The 26623-nt window shown below is 32.6% G+C and overlaps 4 protein-coding genes and 1 non-coding gene across 5 annotated transcripts; all 5 read right to left on the bottom strand.

Moving 5' to 3' along the window:
• Positions 1 to 386: 386 nt before the first annotated feature.
• Positions 387 to 1864, bottom strand: LOC106111103. Its single transcript, XM_013293075.1, has 2 exons — positions 1498 to 1864; positions 387 to 1418 (listed from the first exon to the last, which is right to left on the bottom strand). The coding sequence occupies exons 1-2, from the start codon at positions 1712 to 1714 to the stop codon at positions 427 to 429; spliced, it is 1209 nt and encodes a 402-aa protein (XP_013148529.1). The 5' UTR covers positions 1715 to 1864; the 3' UTR covers positions 387 to 426.
• A 5599-nt stretch (positions 1865 to 7463) lies between these two features.
• LOC106111251 (cytochrome P450 6B5-like) lies at positions 7464 to 9905 on the bottom strand. The gene has a single exon (XM_013293277.1). The coding sequence runs from the start codon at positions 9153 to 9155 to the stop codon at positions 7557 to 7559; it is 1599 nt and encodes a 532-aa protein (XP_013148731.1). The 5' UTR covers positions 9156 to 9905; the 3' UTR covers positions 7464 to 7556.
• A 98-nt stretch (positions 9906 to 10003) lies between these two features.
• On the bottom strand, positions 10004 to 12000 carry LOC106111252 (cytochrome P450 6B5-like). Its single transcript, XM_013293278.1, has one exon. The coding sequence runs from the start codon at positions 11929 to 11931 to the stop codon at positions 10429 to 10431; it is 1503 nt and encodes a 500-aa protein (XP_013148732.1). The 5' UTR covers positions 11932 to 12000; the 3' UTR covers positions 10004 to 10428.
• A 2544-nt stretch (positions 12001 to 14544) lies between these two features.
• Positions 14545 to 16452, bottom strand: LOC106111027 (cytochrome P450 6B2-like). The gene is made up of 2 exons (XM_013292993.1): positions 16447 to 16452; positions 14545 to 16169 (listed from the first exon to the last, which is right to left on the bottom strand). Exons 1-2 carry the CDS (start codon positions 16450 to 16452, stop codon positions 14745 to 14747), a joined length of 1431 nt encoding a protein of 476 aa, XP_013148447.1. The 3' UTR covers positions 14545 to 14744.
• Positions 16453 to 25541: 9089 nt separating this feature from the next.
• Trnar-ucg lies at positions 25542 to 25614 on the bottom strand. The gene has a single exon. It is a non-coding gene; the product is annotated as a tRNA-Arg (tRNA).
• Positions 25615 to 26623: the final 1009 nt, after the last annotated feature.

Below are 26623 nucleotides of genomic sequence, written 5' to 3'. Positions count from 1 at the left end.
AACTTAGACCGTACGAATTATTACATAATATTTAGGGGAAATACAAACTTTTATTACAAGTCAAAGTTAACGCTATTGAACGTAGCTATTAAATTGGGGTAATTAGCGTGAAAATTATAGAGTTTGGAATTTGTCGCTTCAGTAATTCATAGTCGCTCAACCGTATGCACTTCCTATATTACTAATGTTAGATTTAGTGCTCTAGTAATGAAATGTAAATATAATGTGTTTTTTTATTCACGTGATTTATTCTCAGGTTAATGTCCTATACTAAGTCATCAACATTTAGGTCTGATTTTTAAGTAGTTTTCTTAGTATATTTTTAAGATAATTTACTAAGAAGGAAACTCTAATTCTGTAAAAGAAAAAGACGATTTTGGTTTCTTCTATATGATAAATATTTTATTAAGAATCTAATCAATTATGTTACACATTATCACTATTGTTTTTCTTTCCTTTTTCTTCTAGTGAACTATTTAAGGCCAGTATTGTTATATCTCTTTTAACACTTGGTGTTTCTGTAGATTTTTTAATATCTTTGGTGACTTTACTTACGTTTTGTTTATTTTTTTCTTCAATATATCTTAACCTGGGTGTAAAATGTTTTAAATTATTATGTCCAGTCATTCTGTTAATTATTTCAATTGACGCATTATTTTGTTGTTCTATTTTATTAGACATTTTTGCGATGACGTCTAAAAAGTTAGCTTTGCTTTGTAGAATAATATTGGGATCGTCAACATTATCATTTTGTATTGTTGTTTCATCCAATGGAGGAGAAGTAGTTGTAAAATAAAATTTCAGAGAATCCCTGAACTCTGTCGTATTAACATATGTTCCATTTTTAAAAACTGCATTTTTAGCTCGATAGAAACTTGAATCTGTTGATGTTTTTTCATCCACTGATTGATTTAAAGTGTTATTTGCCTCCATACTCACTAGATTTGTAAGCCCTTCGAAACTACTCTCTATTAAATTATCTATCACGGACTCCACGGACATGTTTGGACTATCAGTGTCAGTTTGATAAATATATAAAGTTTCAACATTAATTGCTTCTTCATTCGTAAACTTTGAAGCATCTCTTTTAAAATATTTCGGAGAAGTATACTTTGTAGGATCGTTTTCAGTGAACATGTAATATTTTTTAGCTCTATTTTCATCAATTTTGAGCGGTGGAATACTCTCAACTAATTGTCTACTATGTATCCAATGTTTCCCTTTCGGCCATCTTTGATTTGACATATCATAGTTTTCATGTTTTTGCTTATCAGTTTTAACATTTTTCACTTGTTCTCTTAAATTATATCTCATTTCAACTTTAGGTATTCTCTTATATTTAAATACCATCTTATATCGATCTTTAAGAGGATTTGTTTTGAACATTTCATTTTTAATAACGTCGTCTTCACCTATAGCTGTAACAACAACGTTAAAGCTGTAAAAACCAATATTAAAACATACTTGATGGAATAAAATCATTGAGAACTACCTTACCTTTTTTTATTCCAAGATTTCCATCTAGAAAATCATCAATATAATTATTCTTAGTTTGTTCTTCGCCGTTATCAACGAGGTAAGAAGATTTCACTGTATCATTGAATTCTGTACGAGTTGGAGGAAGTACTATCGGAGCATTTGAATACTTTTTCCGCATGTCGTTCGTTTTCATACAACCACTCGGGTAGCAATACATCGAATGTTCTGGACACATTTGTACACAAACGCAAACGGGTGGATTTTTATGAAACTCGGTGAAAATAAGATTAAAAAAATGTTCCACAAGACCGATGTGATGTTTGAAGTCGCATGAATTGGACGTATTCGGTTTTCTAATCACAGATACATACTGACTAAAAGCATCTGAAACTGAATTATCTATTTTTAATACTTAGATATCATTTACAGATAATATTATGGTATGAATATACATACTTACCTTTAACATTTAATAAAAGCACTGACATGAGTATACTTCGTAAATTACAACTCATTTTGTTACAATATTTTGGTATTGCAATGGGCAGCAATTCAAATTAAAACATTATTAAATCCAGATACGTTTTAATAAGCGTTGATTCGATTTTTAAAAATACATTCTTAAAACAATGTCCGTATAGGAAGACACATTGAAGATTAACTGTCATTTGTTAGTTTCATAAACGGAAACATTTCAAGCAACACATAATGTTTGTACAGACATAATAGTGTTGGTTTCTTAAATATTTTGTATAGAACTTCCTGCTTGTTTGTAAGTTTGCTTTGAACCAAAATTTAAACTGTTCATTTCTACAAACAGGAATTTATAAAACACGATTTAAATCCATGAGGTAATAAAGGTGTTTGTACATAATAAAAATACTTACCTGTCACTATGTACGGCGCAACCATTTTCTATTTTAACTGCGACTTTACTGCTTGCTTTATGGCGTTCTCTGTCGTTAACCTGGCTTACGTCTTTCACCAATGTCTTGTCTGAATTTTAAAACTATTCCTCTTGTAATTTTAGATCTAGGTTATATGGATCTCGGTGGATTATGACCTAAATTTCTACGTACAGCCTAATAGAAAAATTACGTAGTTTAAAATACATTTACCCTGTTTACTTTGTGCTTTGTTATTAGTTTCGAAAATAAAAGATACAAGATCTTAAGGATACATGGGTAAAAATTAAGAAAGTTATCGAAGTTTGATACCAAAAATTGCTTTTACACGTGTTTTATTTTGAATGGTTGCATTCAGATATTTTTTTTATTACTTATATAGTATTCATGAGCGGTATTATCTAATGCCAGGCATTAGATTTACATTAAGCTAGTAATTTAGTCGAGAACCGAGCAATTTATTACCTTAAATCTTACTAAAATCTTTATGATTTACTAATCTACTCGTCTAAATTGCTAGCCTGGTACGAAGAAGGCGTAAGAGACTTAGAAACATTAACGTCTTTAAACGAAGCGGAAAGATACAAGACAAAACAAAGACAGAACAGATAAGATAGAGAAAATTGTACCAACACACCAGTTTGTGCTATACGATTATCATGTTAACTTTTTAGATCTGTTTGTTTGTGTGTTTACTTGCGAAACGATCAGTTATCGCTTGGCTTAGCATGCGGCTTGCGGCTTGAAACTTACTGCGGTACAATAGCTGTTGAATCATTGATATTGGTATATTTATTAATACAGTAAAAGTAGAGTTCAATAACTTGAAAGCGCTCTAGTCTCACACTAGTCTTAGAAATTCCAAGAAATTCGTTCACATTCGAATTATTATCTGACTGTATATGTATTATATAGGCTTCAAAACTACGCAACAAACGTATAACTTTCAAGCATCATCCAACCTTAACAAGGTACGTTCGAACGCAAACTAACATGAACTGCGAGAACCGAACAAAACTAGCGCTGTGTTAGGATAAAGTTTGGACATATCTGGATACATATAGACCAGACTCGGTTAATGAATGTGTCATAGATAACTTGATGATATACACAAATGAAATGTTTCTTGTAGATTTTAAAAATGTAAAAAAAAACTAGCAGACTCTCACACTATCCGAGCATTAGTCATTTGTTTATTTTACAAAAACTTTACCTTTATGCTGTTTTAAAGGTCTAGAAATTTGGAGTTATTTGACAATATCTTTGTAATCCTTGTTTCTTGGTTTAGATATTAAATGTAAAATTCTTATCTTGTGTTAACACTTCCCCTCGTAATAGTTTGCACGTGGTAACATTTTCGCTATAAAAATAACCCAAGCTTAGGCTCAAACGTGATATTACGATTCCAAATCGACCCTTTGAGATGTCGATTCTTGTGTATTCTCGTATAATATCTGTTACTGGCTCAAACGTACTGTAAATGAATTATTCATAGGATACATATCAAACGCAAAGTGATATGTGGCAAGAGTGGATCTTTTTGACTTTTTTTATTTCAACATTCAACATACAGCAAATACTCGCTCGGAATGCTATGAGTATGCACTTTGTTATTCTATTTCCTTTTTTTGTCAACGATAACATTTTTATTCATTGTTTACAATTCGATAAACAAATTTAACAAAAGACAAATTCTTCGCTGGCAAATTCATCCCTTAATTCTTTACCACTTTCATCATCTACCTACTTATTCTTCTCCCGTAGGGTTGGCGCAACAGGTTTTTGTCTTCCACATAACTCTATCATCCGTCATCATTCATCATCAGTCATCACTCCCTTCTTGATCATGTCACCTTTCACGCAATCCTAGATCTCTTTCTAGGTCTACCTCTACAGGTATACACACTCATAACTAACGTTCTTTACCTCTTTCAATCCATTGTTTTAATGCCCACGTGATTGTTTCTGTTTATAAAAAAACTAATTCCTGTTTATGACACGAAATAGTATTAAAAATACCAAAGAAACTTTATTATAATTCAACAGTACAGATTCTTTAGTAATCGAAGCATGCAGTAACATATATTTAATCGTTTTCTTCTACTATAAACATATACAAAATTCCCCTCGTAAGTTACAAATGACAGCCACCTTTTGAGCACACTATATGCACTATTAAATATAAAATTCATTCACAAACATTTCGGCAGGCGCATTGCATTATTCATCTAACTGCATAGGTGAAGTGTTGGGACGTGACATCTCTTCGTTAAAGCAGCACCAACGACATTCTAATGACTCAATTTGGCACAGACATGTCAACACTATTCAAATAATTACACTTTATTTGCGAACGTGTTAGATTTCGGATTTCCATTTGGCACTTTCCACGCGTTTCTCTCGCCACTTATTCATATATACGCATGCGTGCTTTCTTAATAACCTTAATTTTTCCAAACTGGTCGGTCTGTTATTAAAATTAATGTTTATTTCTAGTCAAGTCATTCACAGCTGAACCAGGAAATTGTAGATTAAACAAATGATATCACTTACATTTTGTTAGTGAATTATTCATGACGTACCAATATTATCGCGGCTCGGCACGTGATTGAAGAAATCATTGCAATGATCACGTCCGTAACCGTAGTTATTAAAAGTAAAAAAGAAAATGACGAAAATTCGCATCATTGTCTACTTATTAAATATCTCTAGTTTTGAAGAGAAGAATGGAAGGAAAATATCCTCTACTTGTTCGTCAAATTCTCTTGACATTTAAAGTAGACAGCGCAACCTTTCAATTTGTTGCACATATTTAGGGATGACCGCTGTCACCCACTCCTATATAACTATTAAATAAAATTGTATGACATTACTCACGCTATTATTATATCGATACTAAGTTGACAGATGTTAAGTTGTAATCGAAAATGAATTAACGTTAAAAGTCAAGTTAAGCTAGAAGAACCTGATGTAAATATTAATGCCTTCATAATCTGGAATGCAGTGCTTACAACGACGCGATCAAATTTTTAGAAATTATAGGTATATTTATTTAGTTCGCTTCGATAACATCATCAGATGACCTAACAAGTCACATGATAAAAATTAAATACCACAAAGTATGACTGTCAAAATTTTATCAAAAACAAACGAGTCGACCTGAACAGCGTGAGGTGCAATCACAAAAATAATTACACAATTGATGAAACCATCTTATATTGTTACAAATTTCATCACCGTCCTGTTCATAATCCACTCACTAAGTACAGATTTTCGTCCTCTATGGTTTAAGAAGCTTTATTTACAGACAATCCTATAGGTCCAATTATCCTCTAGGTCAATATACCTTCCATTTTTGTCACTCCCTTCTTGATCATGCCATCTTTCTTGCATCATCCATCTTTTCTATCCGTACTATCCATTTCATTTTTAAAGTTAAGGAGAAATCGTTTGATTCTCCCCTCCCCATAACATACTCATACTAACTTTTTGCTTTTAAATGTCTCTACTTCTCGTGTATTAGACAAATTTTAACAGTTATAGCTTTTGTATGTAAACATCGACAATTTGATCTCGTTGCTGCACGTACAAACTAAAACATTTTTAGTCTTTATTCCTTACGTAGTCATTATCATTAGTTACATAAAAATAACATAGAAGGGTATTGTAGATTTAAACAAAAGGAAAAAAGTCATTTGTTTTTTATCTATCACGGTTTTCTCACAATAACCGCTTTTACGTGATTCCAAAGTGTTATCTATCTTTATATTTCCTTATATCATAAAGCGTAAACACACACCACTTCGTGGCGTAGGATGTCAGCAATCACAACATTTTTTGAATCATTATTTCGTTAATAAAAAGCCCTACACTTACGTCACGCTTTAGGCTATATATTTTCACGCTACTAAACTTAGGGGTAAATAAATTGAAAAATACCATCACATGGGAAAGGGACCATAAACTATAAGCTGAAAACATTAATGACAAATTAATTTTGACATTTGCAATTGAGACTTTGACAAATGTAAACAATAAAATAAAGTTTTTATAATTTCATGCGGATGAAGCCGCTAGTAGTTATAATTATCAAGTTTGTTTGCGTGGTCAGAGATAACGAAATTGTTGACATCTAGAATTAAGATAACCCAATACGATGATGTAGCAATATTGTTCAAAGTTTATCAAATGAAACAAGCAAACATGAAAATATAATCAAAATTAAATGGGTAATTTATTTAACATCACATATATACCTTTACCTTTCGGTTTATTCATTGTCTTTTCTCCTTGTAATATTATAGGTATATGTGTCACGGTATTATTATTGATAATTTTCAATTATTCACTCTTACTCAATAATAATCGAAAATTATATTAATAATTTTCAATTTATCAGATTTACCGTACATATATTAAAACATTCATTTATTTGTTTTGATTCGTAGCTTAAATATTCTATAACTATCTTCCCAGATTACTAATCGGTCTCTCGAATGCAAAGTTGATGTTTCAAATCAGCTTCCTGACTTTTTTGTCTCAAGTAATTCTTCAGCTTTGGTCATATAACTGCTTGGAGAAAACTATAATTTCATGTTTTTAAAGGCTTGCAGATTGCACAAACGTTGAATAAACAATAAAGAAGTATTGACGGTGTATTAAATATACGTAGGATTCCTACACACTTAGTAAGTACAAATACATACACACAAGTGACAAATGCACCAAAATTATCTAAGATATATCAAAATATCTAAAAGCTTTAAACACTGCCTTCTGACCAAGTATGTGAGCTGTTATTTAATAAAAGGAATCTCTGTTTTCATTTTACAGAGAACGCATACTTGTGAAAAACGATGATATATTTGTTGAAGAATCAATGGTAAAGATTAGGTTAGATCGCTGCAGCAGACACAGATTTCTGTTGGGGACAGTAAAGGTTATGATAAAAACCTTTATACAATGAAACCATTTGAATTTCAAAACTCCCAACACAATTTATTATAAACGTATAATACATAATATTGAACTGTTAACCAAACAGATATGCATAAGTTATATCACAACATAATAGTAATTAAATTAATAAAAAAAAATACTTTTAACTATTTAAAATTCGTATTCTATAACATATTAACCATTGACAGAAGTTTCCGTTAGTTTAAATCAACTTTACTTATTTTTACGCGAATCTCTTGGTATAATTTGAACGTCTATGTTAGTTGGCCTTACTTGTATATTCTGTTTTTGGTATTTAATTCCACCTTTACCAATGTGTGTTTTTACAGTAAAGTGACGCAGCAAGTGAACTAAACCAGATTTTACTTGTAGAGTCGCATATCTGACACCAATGCACAATCTCTTACCTTCGCCGAAAGGTATAAACGCATTACTATTTATGTTCTTTGCATTTTCACGTGAAAATCTCTCAGGGTTAAAAACATCAGGATCCGGGTAAATTTTTGGATCACGATGAATTTCATATAGTGGAGTAAATATTTTTGTTCCAGATTCGACTTTAATATTTCCAGATGGTAATACAGTGTCCTTAATACATTGTCGTATCAAGTTCCCTATAGGCGGATACATTCTTAATGCTTCATTGAACACCATGTCCAAATATTCCATTTCGGTAATGGTATCATATGTCATCTTATCATATTTCTCGAATGCATTGTCGATTTCTTCATGAAGGCGTTTCAGTGGTTCCGGGTTCCTGCCTAACTCAACTAATAAACCGTACAAAGCTGTGGCACTGGGTTCTACTCCAGCGACGAAGAAGAAGAACGCTTGAGCTGCCAATATTTCCTCAGTAGCTTGTATTTCTAAACCTGTGTCATGATCTTTTAACGCACCCTTATTTATCAAACCAACACACAAATCTGCGAAATCGTGTTTCTTAACGTTTTCTGATTGTCTTTTTCGAATCACTTGCCTTATAGCTCCAATGAAGAATTCTTCGTGATCTTTAAATAATTTTACTCGTAACAGTTTAAACAATTTCTGGTTCATACTGGCAACGGCAACCAGAAAGTTAATCCTAAATGTAGGTGCAAAGGCCTTATTTGCCATTGCAAGAAAAGGTGAGTCAAAAACTGATTCATTTTCTATACCGAAGACAGAAGCTCCGATAGCAGCACAGCAAAATGTGCTAACAGTTTTGAAAGTATCCTTCTGTAACAGTTCCGGTCTCATCTTTAAATATTCCACAAAATCCAATGCACTACGATCTAGTATATAATACATGCTCTTTAATTTGGTGGACGTAAAAAGAGGTGTCATATTTTGACGCATCAATTTCCATCTATTACCGTTCATGAAGACAACATTGTCTGCGAGTAAATCTCCCTCATTAATATCAAATCCTCTGTGACTGAATGAATTGAAATCTACATTTAAAACGTGGTTTACGTTGGTTACATCCTTGACGTAAAGTGCGGGAGTAAGAAAATTACCTACTGCGACAACAGGTTCGTCGGGGTACATTTTATAAACATCATTAAAAATTTCAAATAGCGCTCGACTTGAAGTTACGAACTCTCCCATGGGGCCAAAAACTTTGTTCTTACTGTAGAATTTTATGCCTCGTTTTTTCCAGTACGTCTCATTGTAAATTCCAATTAAATAGTAAATAACAGACAAAGCACCAATAATTATAAATGTTGTCAGAATCATTTTCCTTACATTTATATTCACGTACGCCAAGTAATAACTGGACTTGTAAAAAATACAGTCTCCCTGGCAAATAGAAAATAACTGGTGCGTATGCATACCGCGGTGCTATAAATACTTGTTCTGTTATCTTCAGTATCAAGTAACCACCACAACGATTATCTGGCTTTAGAGATATAAAACACAATTTAATCAAATGGATTTTTCTATAAAAAGTGGCTAACGAACATGCAATTTACTTAACATTATCATGAACACTACCTGTAGAGCTACCGTAGTGTTTAGCGCAGAATTCAATCTCTTTGGATAACAAGGAGTTTGTACACAGCCAAAGAGGTAAACTGGCCACCAAGATTTTTGCTTATTTGAATATGAAAAAAATGTAGGGAAAAAGAAGAAAACCGCAAGGTATCAATGAGAAAATATGTGATTGTAATAGATTTAAAGAAATTATAATGTAAATATGCATATATTTTAATGTAGATGCTTCAACGAATATAAAAGGGTATTTTTGTAGTACCACATTAACTGTTCAGTTTAAGATTCGCTATCTTTACTGGATAGAGTATTATATCAAAGTTAAATTTTGTTTCAAACATTATAGAATTGATGTCCCTTTTTCCAATGGATTCATATTTTTTTTCATTTCATAAACAAATAGTTCACATTCTTTGAGCGCCTGCAAATTTAGAAAATAAATATTGCTGTCCAACTATTTACTAGATCAAATTAAAATATTTAGAAACCTAAAGTTTTGAAACTGAAGTATATAACCGGTATAAAAAATGGCAGGCATCAGAAAAGAGGTTTTAACATTAAAGTTAATTATTCATAGTTCAATGTGATCACACTAAATAAGTTTTGAGATACGCCTGGTTAAAGTTGCTTAGCTCATAAGAAACTGTATTCTCAAAAATAAGAATACAGTTCATTAATGACAACAATAATAAGATTTTTATTTTCATTTTATATTATCATTGAAATCTATACCTTATAAGGAACACATCGACATATGTTCAACGTAACAACACAAAGGATAACAATTTTTGTCGGAGCTTGAGTTCCATACAAGGACCTCCTTGTGTTGAGGATAGGTTACTGAAAGTAACAAATGATTTTCAGACTGCAACTACAGTGCAGTGGGATATAAAGGTAATGATTACAAAATGAAGTATATTCATACAATACAATACCGTAAATTAAAAAAATTCCAAAACACAATTATAAACGAATCATATATAATAATGAAATTACAATAAAAAAAAATAATCTCTAATTATATTAATTTCTTCACCTACATAAAACGCTTTAAAAATCCGAATCCCGTTACACAAAAAGTATTGATAGCAGTTGGTGTTCATTTAAACCAGCTTTATATACTTTTAGTCATATCTCTTGGTAAAAGTTGAACATTTATGTTCGTCGGCCTTACTTGTACATTCTGCTTTAGATATTTGATTCCGCCTTCACCAATTTGTGTTTTTACAGTAAAGTGACGAAGTAAATGAACTAAACCAGCTTTCACTTGTAAAGTCGCATATCTGACACCAATGCACAATCTCTTACCTTCACCGAAAGGCATAAACGCATTACTATTCAAGTTCTTTAAATTTTCACGTGAAAATCTCTCAGGGTTAAAAACTTCAGGATCCGGGTAATATTTTGGGTCATGGTGGATTTCAAATATTGGGGTAAATACCTTCGTTCCAGCTTCAACTTTTAGATTACCAGTTGGTAGTACAGTATCCTTTATGCATTTCCTTACTAAGGTTCCTATTGGCGGATACATTCTTATTCCTTCATTGTACACCATGTCTAGATATTCCATTTCGGTGAGGATATCATATGTTATTTTATTATATTTATCGAATGTACTATCGATTTCTTCATGAAGGCGTTTAAGTGGTTCCGGATTCCTACCCAACTCTACTAATATAGCGAACATAGCTGTGGCACTGGGTTCTACTCCGGCGACGAAGAAAAAGAACGCTTGAGCTGCTAATATTTCATCAGTAGGTTGTATTTCTAAACCTGTGTCATCATCTTTTAACGCACCCTTATTTATCAAACCAACACATAAATCTGCGAAATCGTGTTTTTTGACGTTTTCTGATTGTCTTTTTCGAATCACTTGCTTTATAGCTCCAATGAAGAAGTCTTCATGATCTTTAAACAATTTTACTCTTAACAGCTTAAACAATTTCTCGTTCACGGTGGCAATAGCAATCAGGAAGTTAAGCTTAAATGTGGGTGCAAAGGCCTTGTTTGCCATTTCAAGAAAAGGTGAGTCAAAAACAGATTCATTTTCTATACCGAAGACAGAAGCTCCGATAGCAGCACTGCAAAAAGTGGTAAGAGTTTGGTATGTGTCCTTCTGTAAAAGTTCCGGTTTATCCTTTAAGTATTGTACAAAATCCATTGCACTACGATCTAGTATATAAAACATGCTCTTTAATTTAGTGGATGTAAACAGAGGTGTCATATTTTGACGCATCAACTTCCATCTGTTACCGTTCATAAAGAGAACATTATCGGCAAGTTGATCGCCTTCATTTACCTCAAATCCTCTGTGACTGAATGAATTGAAATCTACATTTAAAACGTGATTTAGGTTGGTTAAATCTTTGACATAAAGACCAGGAGTAAGCAAATTACCCACTGCAACAACAGGTTCGTTTGGATACATTTTATAGATGTTACTAAAAATTTCAAACAGCGCTCGATTTGATGTTACGAACTCTCCCATCGGACCAAAAACTTTGTTCTTACTGTAGAATGTTATTCCACGTTTTTTCCAGTACGTCTCATTGTAACTTCCAATTAAATAGTAAATTGCAGACAAAGCACCGATAGCTATAAGTGTTGTCAGAATCATTTTTCTTACTTCGATTACCACGGACGCCAATCAGGGAGACACTTGAACACTATTTCAGTGGCAAATTAAAGTAACTACTGAGTTGAAAGCGCGGCGCTTTAAATATATATTTAGTTATCTTAAGAATATCACCCACTAGTTGCCACCACAGGGTTTATCTGCTTTTAGAGATATAACGTACAAGTGAGTTACTATTTTATATATAACGCGGTGCACAAGCGAGCGGTTTGCCTAATATAATCGTAAATACTACCATTAAGTACTAGTAATTTTCAGTTCAGGATTTTCCTATAATGGATTCCTTTCTTCCTTCCTCACTCACCGATGAAGCGAAGAATACAGGTCAACGCACATTAGTTTACTCCTCGCCGCGGCGTCCACTCGCCATCAACCTGATCTCAAGAACAGAGCCAGGATGACCTAACGTAACGCTAATAAATTTATATCTTTACCTTACATCAAATAAATTAAAAAAAAACAATAGCTGTTCCCTGAAACTTCGCCCAAGTGGTCTTATAACTTTTATACAAACTTGCACCCGTTTCTTAGTCACCTTTAAGTAAATAAATAAACAATCTCTCTCTTATGACACTCATTTGAACAATTTTTGGACACCTTGGCTTCCAAACTAGTGTCCGTTACTACATTTTGTGGTAAACAGGAAAAATAATTAAACCCTACCTTTAAACATTTAACAAGAATAAAAAAATAAGTTTTTAGACCTTTAGGGAATTAATTTCGTTATTGGGTATCAAATATTTATGCGAAATTGTATGATTTTAGCCTTATTAGATATATCGGACAGACAAACAGTTTACTTTTTATATACATACCTATTAATTATATTCAGATAGAAGACAGACAATGTATCACTTTAAATTTATTTTTAAAGTATTAATTATCACGAGTTATCTTCATGATTTTATGTCATTTGAATGATTTGACAATTTAACCGGAAATGCCTACAAATAAATGAACTTAGACGCAATAAATCTTTATTTTCATTAATTATTTTTATTAATAAAAGATAAATCATTGCTCGATAAATTTATTTAGAGATAAATAACGTAGAACACTAGCTGTTCCCGTGCGGCTTCGTCCGTATGAAATTATGAATATTTTACTGTTTACATTTGTGAAATTTTCAATTGCAATCAAAACTTTAATGCACAAATGACAAGTAAGGTCTTTGACATTGTATAATAATACCGTTAACATGGCAATCTTGCTTCTTTGCTGCTATTGGCTTGTTTTTGTCTCTTTCCCACATGACAGACAGTAGCTGGTATGCAAGGGTGCCAGCTACTTGCATATCCATTCTCGGCCTAACAGACAAATAGTTTATACTCTTTAAAGCGCCTGAAAATTAAGTCAACAAATATTTCAGTTCAACAATTTGCTACATCAAAATATTAAGAACTTAAAAAATAATAACAATCAGCCGAAAAGAGGTTTTAAGAATAAATTTGATTAGTTAAACTTCATCAGACAAAATTTGATTTGATTAAAAAAACGCCTTACTTAACTTTAAATAGAACCTTTAATTTAATTACTTTGATTTAATACAAATTATTAAAAAACTCAGCTTTCAAACCTCTAATTTAAGACATAATATCACATAGCAGCTCACGAAGCGTTAAAATATAAGTTTACAAAATTTATTAGAAAAAAAAACTACCAAATATTTTCATAACCTTACAAAAAACAAAACCTATCGGACAGTTCTTACTAACCTACCCCTATAATAGCCACCGGATGAAAAGGATTCCAACACAATGTTTGAACACAATCAACTATCTGTGCCATAATAGGTACGACTGCATCTGTTTAACCAGAAGAATATCGTACAGAGTCCCCACAAGGGCTCATCCCAGAAATGTTTCAAAACTTTTTTCAACAAACTGGTCTCGAACTAATGCGGGCTTGCGATCACCACTTAATCGAATTGTTAATTCTTATAATACCAATTTTAATGATATAGATATCATACATGTAACTAAAAATAACCTTAAAATAGAGATTATTAAAACTTTGAACTATCAATATTATTAATATATCATTAAGTACCACTCGAATGTATAGCCTATTTATAGATTTATTTTATTATTATAGTTACTATGTGGTAAAGTTGTGGATGGCACATCCACTGAACACTTTTGAATTGTACTGTATATATTTTTTTTTCTTGTGCTATTGTTCTTTTACCCAAATAAATGAAAAAAAAAAACTATATAGCCTTAGGAGATAAAAATCAAATGGACATAAACAACAACTTTGCAAAAAAAATGTTTTGCTATTTTTTTACAGAAGGCATTATAGCAGATAGCGATCAAATCCGTAGAGACCTACATAGATAAGTTAAAAATGACTTATTAGATTTCATGAATGAATTGACCCCATGCTTATCGGCATATTCTCTTTAGAATAAAAAAGTTTTTGTACAAACCCCTTGATCATCGGCACACATGAAATGTATACTGGATAAAGCATATACGAGTGAATAGGTTCATAAAAACAACAATGATAAAGATTTTTTCATACAAGAATTATTCATACAATACATATAATTAGTAACATAGCTTTTAACAAAGTTGATTTTAAAATGCACAGTCAAAAAAATAAATTCAGACCCCACTTACAAACTAACTAAAAGAGCTATAATTTTGTCCGTATAGTACGACAGGTAACCTGTTAATTGATTCGCCATCTTGGCATTGAGAGTCACTGTTGATGACCTTGATGAGAATTTAATACTAAGCATTTATTGAGAACGAAGTAATAGCTCACATTTCAGACCTATCCATTTATACAAATCAGTGGTTTCGAGGTATAAATTCAACGTCTACATTAACAGGTCTGACTTGTATAGTTTGCTTACTGTATTTAATTCCTGGTTCTTTGATGTGGGTTTTAACAGTAAAGTGTCGAAGTAAGTGAACTAAACCTGCTTTTGCTTGTAGAGTAGCGTATCTTACACCAATGCATAATCTCTTTCCTTCGCCGAATGGCATGAACATGTGATTATTTATATTTTTTGAATTTTCACGAGAAAGTCTCTCTGGATTGAATACTTCTGGATTCGAGTAAAGCTTTGGGTCATGGTGGATTGCATATATTGGTGTAAATATCTTCGTTCCCTTTTCAACTTTTATATTACCAACCGGCAGGACAGTATCCTTAACACATTGTCTTGTTAAATATCCTATGGGAGGATGCATCCTTAACGATTCATCGTGCACCATGTCTAAATATTCCATTTCCTGGATGGCATCATACGTCATCTCGTTACTATATTTCTCAAATGAATTATCGATTTCTTGGTGTAGGCGTTTTAACGAATCAGGATTACGGCCAAGCTCTATTAAAATATTAAACATGGCCGTGCCCGTAGGTTCCACTCCGGCAATATAGAAAAAGAATGCTTGAGCGGCCAATAATTCATCAGTCGGTTGTAATTCTAAACCCGAATCGTGGTCTTTCATTGTACCTTTACTTTTTAAATTAACACACAAATCTGCAAAGTCATGTTGCACATTTTGCACATTTAATTCCTCTCGTTTACGTATCACTTCTTTTATAGCTGGAATGAACAATTCTTCGTGTTCTTTGAACATTTTCAACCTTAATAGCTTAAAAAGCTTTGCATTCAATGATCCGATTGCAAAAGTCAAGTTAAACTTAAAGGTCGGTCTGAAGGCGTCAAGAGCCATCTTAAGAAAAGGTGACTCAAATATCGATTCATTTTCAATCCCAAATACGGCGGCTCCTACAGCGGCATTGGAAAAAGTGAAAAGAGTATTGAAAGCATTCCCCTTTAACAGTTCCGGTCTCTTATTTAAATATTCAACAAAATCTTGTGCACTGCGATCCATCAAGTAATACATGCTTTTCAATTTAGTCGCAGTAAACAGTGGAGTCATTTTCTGTCGCATCAGCTTCCATCTGTCACCATTCATAAAGACAACGTTGTCTGCGAGTAAATCTCCTTCATTGATATCAAATCCTCTGTGACTGAATGAATTGAAATCTGCACTTAAAACCTGATAGTTGACTGGGTCCTTGACAAAAAGCGCAGGGTTGAACAAAGAACCAACAGCGACTACAGGTTCATCGGGATACATTTTATAAATGTCGTTATAGATTTCAAACAGCGGTCGATTTGAAGTTACGAACTCTCCCATGGGGCCAAAAACTTTGCTTTTCGGGTGGAATGTTATGCCACGTTTTTTCCAATACACCTATATACCTACCTAATACACCTCAAAATGAATAGGGCGAAAATCATATTTCTTACTTGTTAATCTTCGGAAGCCAAAACGTCCGCAGATTAGGTTACTAGAAGCTGTTGGTGGCGAACACTAACTGTGGAGGCCTCGCGCGACGCTTTAAATATATTAGGCTATCTGCAAACTATTGATTACCAGATAGCTGTTTTGCCATTTCATCTGCCAAATATAAATGTTATGACCATTAGTTGTATAGATGAGTATATTACGATCGACGAAAACTACTTACATTCATCATCCACTTGCCCTTATCCCTTATGGAGGGTCGGCACAGTATGTGCTGCTCTTCCATACATCTCTATCAGCCGTCATATCTGAATCCACTCCTTTCTTAAGCATATCCTCTTTCACACAATCCATCCATACTTTCTTCGGTCTTCCTCTTCCTTTGTAGCCATCCACATTCAATCTTAACACTTTCTGGTTTATGTCCCCATCATTTCGTCGCATAACATGTCCATACCACGCTAACCTTTTGCTTCTCAATTTCTCCACCACTGGCGCTACTTTCAAACTTCCTCTAATGTACACATTCTTAACTTTATCCATTCTTGTCACACCACACATCCATCTTAACATACGCATCTCAGCCACATGCAATCTCTTTTCATCCGCAACTTTGGTGGGCCAACATTCAGATCCATACAATACGACAGGTCTTATGATGGACTTGTAGATCTGTCCCTTAAGCCTAAGAGGCATTCTTGGATCAAAAAAATCTTCGAAAACTACTTACATTAACCTTTCAAAATAGTTTTTTTTTTTTAACTACACCGGTTTAGTACTTAAAACATTTTTTAAAATTAGTATTAGATTAAAAATAAGATTTACGTGTGCGAGATACTTCATAGGTTAAAACACTAAGTAGATTTGGCTACAGTATTATTTAACCTAAAAAAAACGAATTTAAACTATAAACATAGTTCAAATTAGTTTGCTATGATTCATGTCAGAATTCATTTTTTTGCATACAAGATCAAGTTTCAAAATTAGGTTAATTATAGTACATATTCCTCATTAACTTCAAAACGAGCTAGTATTTAGATGAGATTCCGATTTTGGAGCAGGTTTTAAACCCATAAGAACGTCGCTAATACATTTTATAGAAAAAAGGAGTAAAGGAAAAAAGTTCTGCAATTGAATCTCCGACACATATTCATCAGTAAAAGGAGGAACAATCTTGTTGATGCCATGTTGAAGATTAGTATTACGATCATTGAGCCGATTCATACCTTTCGTTAGAGGCTCTAACATCTTTAAAAATGTTACATTATGCGATGTTTACTCCACCGATTGTTTTATACATCTTTTTGTGGTTATTTAAATTTAATTCAACGTAGCATATTTTGGAGAAATGCCAAGTTCTTGTAAAGAGAAGAAATACCTCTTTCTTGGCTAGCAAAAGATCCAAACTTCTTCTTTAGTACATAATATCATCATCTTCCTCCGTATCCAACTCCCGTAGGGTCGGCGCAACTGGTTTTTGTGTATAATTCTATTATATGTCATCTCAGTCATCACTCCCTTCTTAATCATCTCACCTTTCACGCAATCCATCCATCTCTTTCTAGGTCTACCTCTATAGGTTCTTCAGTATATCCATTGATGATTACATAAAGAAAAAAATAACTAATATCATACGACAGTTGAGATGGATAGATGGATGTTTGTAGCCTAAAAGGCTGAACGGATTTTGATGACATTCGGTGTAGATGTAGACAATAGTCTGGAAGAACACAGGCTACTCACTTTTTTTTAATTCTACGCGGGCGGAGTCGCGGGCGATAGCTAATTTATAATTAAAAGAACCTCATAACAACACGAACAGAAACTGTAGCATCATCTATCGTCATACAATGTATACATATTGATGAAAACCACGAGTTTATAGTGTGAAAACCGTTCATTATTTTGAATGATAACATTTTGATAAACATTTCATATCAATTACGACACGAAAAAAGAGGATTGTCTGTTTATTTTGATATTATAACAAACGAAACGAAATACTTAACCTTTGATAAGAATGTTACACCCCGTTTATTATTATCAGATTAATGAAAAACACGCTTATATAGTGTGACAACCATACAATCGGATACGTCACTAACGTTAGTAAGCGATTAGTGATTTAATTTGATAACAGTATTAGTAATTGTGATATCAACAACAAAAAAATATCTTTGCTCATAAAACTGTTTAGTCTTGAATCGGGCGCTTGTCTTATGGCGGGGTATTTTTTTTGTTTCTGACTGTCAAAGAATTTAATTCACATCTAACTATAAGAACTATAGTTAAGCACTTGTACTTTACTATAATATTCCACCCATATTTCACCGAATTAGGTCATCATCATCAACTTGCTCTTATCCCTTATGGAGGGTCGGCACAGTATGTGCTGCTCTTCCATACATCCCCATCAGCCGTCATATCTGAATCCACTCCTTTCTTAAGCATATCCTCTTTCACACAATCCATCCATACTTTCTTCGGTCTTCCTCTTCCTTTGTAGCCAACATTCATTCTTCTCAATGCTATAGCACTTCCTGTAATAATGTTTTTGGCTTTCACCGAATTGGGTAGGAAATATAATTCCTCATCTGTCAAAATAATTCATTTTAACCGATTTTAAGAGCAAGTATTATTATTTTTTTTTATGTTGTGTAATAGAGGCATTCATTTGTTTCTTATATTTATTTTACTAGCTGTTGCTCGCGAATTCACCCGCGTGAAATCAAAAAATAGCCTATATTATTCACAGCTAAATCACCTTTCTAACGGTAAAAGATTTTTTAAAATCAGCCCAGTAGTTTTTGAGTTATTTCAATACATACAAAAATAAAAATCTTTCCTCTTTATAATATAGATAAGTAGTCTTAAAATAAACATTTATAATACCAAAAGAGGGATTCATTGCGACAAGCTTAATAGTGAATGCCTTATCAAGAGCTACGTAGCAATGTTGACTATAGAAAAGGCTTATCCCCTAGTTTTAAATGTACATGACTAATCATTTTTAATAACAAAAATGGCATGTAAACAAATCTGTTCCAAGGTCGGTCGGTTTTTTAGCTAATTTAAAAGTCACGATGGAATGTTCTGGAATGTTCCTTTGTAAATCTCTTTATATTCGTCCGATGTTTATTTTTATTACAACAAAGATAAAACATATTAGTCATACTTCATACTACATATGTGAAAATTAGGATGGATGGGTGTTTGTTAGAGTTTGTAGCCTAAACTGCTGAACGGATCTCAATGTAATTTGGCAGAGACGTAGAGAATAGTCTGGAAGAATATATAGGCTACTGGGTTTTGGTTTTTTTAATACCACGTGGAAGGAGTGGCGGGCGAAAGCTAGAACAAATTACGTACTTTGATAACAAAACAAACGTTGTTTGTATTACATTTCGTTGGATCTGTCTTTAAATTTCTTTGATGTGAATAATTGTATTAATTCCGTATACCAATTTTGTACACTAAGGGCCTGTCCCACCACTGGCTTATTGAGACTCAGATAGCTTAAAATGTCACTGTCAGATAAAGTAACAAAATCTGATGTTTCTATCACATATTTTACAAGTTAGATTGTCTAACAATTTACAAGAATTTGGTAGGACTGACTCTTATACTTTACAATCCACCAATTCAACAGTCATATTACTTGTGCATAGAAGTTTTGCAGATGGCCTAGTGACGTCACGTGTCTTAAATTACTGAGCAGATGCGGTGCGTTCGGTGTTAGTAGGTGATATATTCAGCGACAGAGAAAAGACAAAAAATAGAAATCTTAATCGATATATTTTACAACTTCACCCGTTTAAAAAAAATTACATATTTTTTTGTCAGGCGTTAAATTTTAGTATTCAATTTATGTATGATGTTTTTGTAAGATTAGTTATTAATAACAATTGCTTTGTATAAAATCGTTTTAGACGGAGTTTCCATAAAACTATTTAGACAAAAATTTAGTGTATTAAAAAGTAACGAGACACTCTGGGTCAGTATTTAATTCATAGCAAAATAATGATGACTCTAAAACATTGCTTCAATACTTGTTTATATGAGCATAAGGAAATTTCCCCTGAGATGGCACTCGTGTGCTTAGACTCGTAGACTGCAAACACTTTCAAGTTCATGTTGTTTTCACAATGTGTAAATTCAGTTGTTTACTTTTATGTTTTACTAGCTATCCGACTCCTGCTTCATCTGGGTGACAAAGATTCATCTCGTATATTTTCTGTCATATCCATACCCTTTCCGTCAATGTAAAGTATACCTTATGTTAGTGATAACTTTCCAACGGCAAAAGGTTTTTCAAATGCAAAAATAGCGATGTTTAGAATTTTACGTTGAAATATACAGAGTGAAAAAAAAAGATATACATGGAGATGTATTAGTTTTTTGTACTAAAAAAATTCGTGAACTCGACTAAATAAACTAACAATTAAATTCCACAAGTTAATTAAAATACAAAACTGTTTTTTTTATCAACTTCTACATACTCTTGGTCCGTACTCTTTTTTGCACAGTTTGTTTACCTTTTCTTTTTTTTATTGCCTAATCCTTATATCACTAGGGAGTTCCTTTTTGTAAGACTGTTTTGCGATTGTCAATTGTTTCGCAGTAAATTTAAATGTTTAGTTACACAAGTGAAACTCGAGTAGTGTACCTCTATACATATAAACTCATAGGAATCAAAGCGTGACTTAACAGTCGTGCGATAGTTTAGTCAAAGGATTGCTCGCTTTAAAGTTACTAATCCTATATCATTTTTAAACAGCAATTAAAAAGTAGATCGATACCGTTTTATGCATGATTTCGAGGTATTTTTGGGAATTCTTTGGCGCCCAAACATTCCGTTTTATATTAGCTGCAATGAGTTAACATTTTCTTAGACGACGCGTCATTGGCCGTGTTGAAAGGGTAAATTGTTTGTGTTCCCTTTGTTTCAAGTTTATTAATGGTTTATTTTTTTACTAGCAGAAACTTTCGGTATAATTAAGATACTTTAGCGTAGTTTCCCATTGGTCTAATGACATTAGTAGAAACCCGACTGTACTAAATGCTTATAATAGCAAGCGTTAATAATAGCACTGAATTCATTCGGTCGAATATAAAATTTCCTTTAAAAATTATTTCAACTATTTAACCAAAGTGTAACTTTTCAATTTTGAAGTAAAAATAATAACTTGACTCCCACTTTCTTGAGTAGGTCATTAGCGTCACACTTAGGAAAATATTGCTTCTTGTTGCGTGACGCATCGCCTTACGATCGGTAGAAAATTACCAGCCTAGCGCCATCTGTAACCTATTTGCAAAACATACTTTCATAGAAATTGTTACGAAGAAAGCGATACAAGCAAATACTTTTTTTGTAAGTGATATTGGCCAAGGGGTGGCGGGGAACATTATTTTTGTAAAAAAAAGAATTACTACTATACCTCGCTTTGTTTAACAAATTGCGACGGCGTTGGCAATTGTTTATACTTGATTTATGTAGTAAGATACCAAAATTAGACAGATTCTTCTAACATATTTCTCTTAGTAATGTTTTTAAAAGAAGTTTACCATAAATTGTAATCGATAATACAAATCATTAGCTACCTCTTGTCTATTACTGAACATTTTGATTACCGCTCTTTGAGTTTCTCCGATCAGCTATTTTGTCAGTAACGGTTAATAAACGTTTTAATAGATTACATGATAGAGCACTTCTCTTTGGAAGACTTATTAAGATCCCGGTACTACATTATCCAAGTTGCGGTGAATGTTAGATGAGCCTGTCAATCTGTAAATCCAATTAAACGAATAAATATCAAACGCTTCAATCTACTATATTCTAAATCATTTACCGGTGTAATAGACTAGCTTTCGCCCGCGACTCCGTCCGCGTGGAATTTAATAAAAACAAAAGTGAGTAGCCTATGTGTTCTTCCAGATTATCCTCTACATCAACACACAATTTCATCGAAATCCGTTCCGCCGTTTAGGCTACAAACTCTAACAAACATCCATCCATCTAAACTTTCGCATTTATAATATTAGTATAATTGCAAAGACTGAAAGTAATAAGCTACAATTCAAGCCTGAAGCGTGTCGTAAATGTAGGGCTTTTTATTAAAGAATGAGTTATTCAAAAATATGCTGTAATTGCTGACATCTTGCACCACAAAGTGTTTACGCTTTATTATATAAGTATAGATAGATATAGATTAGGACCATTTTGTACATAATTTTTTTAACTATAGACGTAGATTTTGGCACATTATTTAATAAATAATTTGCTCTGTTAAGTAATTTAAGTAATAACAAACAATTTAACAACACGAGTGTCTCAATAAACAATAGAAGTCTCGAGCGATGTGAAGTTTAGACATGTGCTAATTAATACTCAAAGAATATCATGTTTTGTTTGGAATTAAATTAGATATTTAGCTCATATTTATTCAAAGAATTAAAACAAATAAGTTACAGAATTTAATGAATACCATCAGAGCAATGTTTTCGTATTTTGTTTATGGCTTCGTTATTTGCAACTACATTATATATCTGACAGGATTATCCGATATCAGCGTCTCTCTTGCCGGACTAGATATTAGTTAGACTTCTGTGTTTCGACTGTAATGACAACTGGTTTTACCTGGTGTTTCTGTTATATTTAAAGAGAATTTGCGGGACAACAATATAAGTGCAATGTCCTTAAAAAAGACAGTTAATAGTGTATTTGAACCCACGCCTTTAAGTATACCAAATCCTAATAGCGAGCGCACACTTTTAACTAAGCGATCAGACATCTGTTGTGCGATTGTCGACTGTTTCGCAGCCCATTCAACATTTTAATTCCACAAGGAATCAAAGCGAGACTAAACAGTTGTGCGATACTTTAGTAAAAGGTGTGCGTAATCTCACCATTGCACAATCCCCGCTCGTTGGTCTGTCATAGCCTCAATTATAGTACAAAACCAAACTCTGTCTCTATTGAGCTACCAATTTAGTTCCAATTAAGACGTTTAATATCTACCAACTAGTTTATCTCTATTGTTTACAATTGCTTTAAACTGTAGAAGAAATTCTGACGTTGAAGCAAAACGTACTATTTTGTCTTTATAAACGTTTTTACTATCATAGATGCGAAAGTTTGGATGTATGTGTGTCCAAAACAGCTTAACGGATCTCGTTGAAAGGCATAGATGTAGAACATTGTCTGGAAGAACACATGCTACTCACATTTTTTTAATTCCACGCGTACGGAGACGTGCGCAAAAGCTAGTGTTTTATAAATGAGAATATTAACGCTCTGACGAATTTGTGTTTCAAAAAAGTTTAAACGATAAAGACGCTTTTATCAAATTATTAATTAAGAAAACAATCTTCACTGAATTCCAAGATACATAAATGAGACATTTCAAAAGAATTTTTATAAAATAAAAAGTATTCGATCAGGGAAATTGAGAAGAAAGTTTTTTAATTTCATTAAAGGCGATCTTTTTGATGAATCTTATGGAATTTCTTACAACGTTATTTAAACTACAAAATTTTTAAACTTTAATGATTTTACGTATTGTGATAAATTATTAAATGAATAAAAAAAAATTATGTACAAGCATAGGTAACGACAGGGTTAGTATAGGCCGTGGTAGGGACATTTATATCTGAAACGTGATATAATATTTTTAACATAACAATTGGCATACGCAATAACTCATAGGCCCTGTACGTTTAAGTTACTAGGTTGCTCAAACCGACTTCAAAATAACAATAATTGTATAACAGACAAAAAAGAAGAATGTTTTCTGTCTTCGAGGTATTATTTTGGTACTTATTAGTGTGTTTTGTTTCAGAATATTTTTAATACGAAATCTTATACTAATGAAATTTTATTACTTACTAGCTTTCGCCCGCAACTCCGTCTGCGTGGAATTAAAAAAAAAACAAAAGTAAGTAGCCTATGTGATCTTCCAGACTATAGTCTACATCTATACCAAATCTCATCGACATCCGTTCAGCCGTTTAAGGCTACAAACTCTAACAAACATACATCCATCTAAACTTTTGCATTTATAATATTAGTAAGAGAGCTGTTGCTCGCGACACGGTCCGCGTGATAAAACACCTATGTTACTGACAGGTAAACTACCTTTCTAATGGTGAAAGAATTCTTAAAATCGATCAAGTAGTTTTTGCGTTATTTCTATACGTACAAAAATACAAAAGTACTAATCTTTCCTCTTTATAATATTAGTATAGATATATATTTAATGTAGCATACATATTTTGGTACAATTAAAATGAAATTTAAATAATAGTTTTGTATAAAATATCAAAGGTTTACAATAACATTTAATGATTTTTATTTATAGATTTTATTTGATTTTACTACGTTAGAGCATTATTTTAGGCTTAAAACAAATGAAGCTGTCCATCGAACTGTCTAAGAAGCATGAAATTGCTTTTGGTAATTAAATTACATTGATGTTATTAATTTAAATTATAAATTCCAGTTTAATAATTAAAATTCCTCTCTTATTGGATTTATCTCTAGCTTAACTTTCGAGCTACTGAAATATCGTAATTTGACAGTGGTAGAGCCCGCTTTATGTACGCACGAATTGGCCGGCTTGCCCAGTGCAATACCACGACCGCACAGAAAACAGGCGTGAAGTGGATGCAATTTTGCGTTTCGTCTCATGACTGTGATGCCGGAGGCCTATTTTTAGTCCTTTTTCCTTTTCACCCTTTTTTAAGAGAAAGGATGGCAAGGAAAAGTGGATTTGACGGTGGAGGAGACGCATAGGAAGGGGAACTGTCCTCTTTATGTGCGTCTCCTCCTCCGTCAATTAAGGGTAGGCAACGCATCTGCAATTGCGGATGTTTATGGGCAGCGTTCGCTTTCCATTACGGTGGATTCAGGTGGCTACTTTCTCGTTTGCCATTTTATTTTATAAAAAAAAGCCATCTACAGCCTTGTACTCGTATAAACGTTACTGGTATGCCAGTACTTGGGCTTTAATTAATGAAACCGCCATGGATCTCGTATCCGTAGTTGATTGTGTATTAGGGGGTAGTTAATTTCCTTTAAAAGTTATTTTTCAACAAGAAAAGAAATCGAACTCATTCGGAAACGTAATTAGACTAGACTGAATAATTGTTAGTCGTTTACTACGTCGTAAGTTTTAGTACTGTGTCCATACATCTTAAGAAACCAGACTTACAGTTTAAAAAAAAATTTAAAAAACATAGCTATGATTTTAATTGGACAAATGTGAAATGTATGACAATTTTGAAGAGTTTTTAATTTAATTTGTTAATACAAAAAATCTTCGACCGTGACAGGACTCGAACCTGCAATCTTCGGATCCGAAGTCCGACGCCTTATCCATTAGGCCACACGGTCTTGCAGGAGCAATTCAAAATTTTAGATCATATTTAACAAATAGACCTACAAAATATTTTGACCATAATAGCTTATTACAATACTTTTACTACGACATTTTTCATTATTTTTCTTTAGGAGTTTTATTTAATAAATTAAAAACAAACAATTAACTATAATTTGTCTACGTAAAAGAAGCAAAAAGATTTTTTAAATCTTTGGTATTGTAAAATGAAAAGTGTAGCAACAACACGTACCAATATCTTTTAAGTGGCAAAATCTATGTATGAGCACGTAAAACTAGAATATAGAAATATTGTTAGTAACTAATAGAAGTTCAGATAAAAAAAGGGTTTATATTTGTTATTCTCTCCTTGAACGAAATTAAATGTCAAACTAAATTAAATTGTGATTTCCCAAAAGATAAATCAAAAATGTCTAAAACACGGGAGATGAGATAATATAATACAATAAGTATCTACTCAGAGAGATAATAAATAATTGCTAATTATTTTCTAAATATTTTAATTGACCATTTTAGGTAGAAACACAAACCCAAATTTAAAAAACATACTTTTCTAGCCTCTATTAAAAGCGTAAAGGAGTGAGGAGTGATTTTTGATATGGTGGCTGTCAGGGATGGATTGTGGTGATGATGTTTGGGGTTGATACAAAATAAAATAATTCATATAAATGTAATTTAAGAATTATTTAATCTACACAATTATAATTAAGCGTAAACACACACTTCTTTGTTGCCTAAGATGTCAGCAATAACAGCATATTTTTGAATAATTCTTTTTTAATAAAAAGCCCTACTCTTACGCCACGCTTTAGGCTATATATTTTCACGCCAATAAACCTAGGGGGTAAATATTTTGGATAAAATCCTTGATGTGGGAAAGATACCCTAAGTTGCTGCCAACATTAAGGAAAGAAGATTGTCAAAGTTTCTAATGTCATGTCAGTTTGACATTTGCTATTGATAATTTGACAAATGTAAACAATAAAATCATTTTTTTTATAATTT

Source organism: Papilio polytes, unplaced genomic scaffold (assembly GCF_000836215.1).
Source record: "Papilio polytes unplaced genomic scaffold, Ppol_1.0 DF824180.1, whole genome shotgun sequence".
In the NCBI taxonomy this organism is placed as follows: domain Eukaryota; kingdom Metazoa; phylum Arthropoda; class Insecta; order Lepidoptera; family Papilionidae; genus Papilio; species Papilio polytes.
The sequence above is the reverse complement of the archived record's forward strand: the minus strand, read 5'-3'. Positions and strand labels throughout refer to the sequence as shown.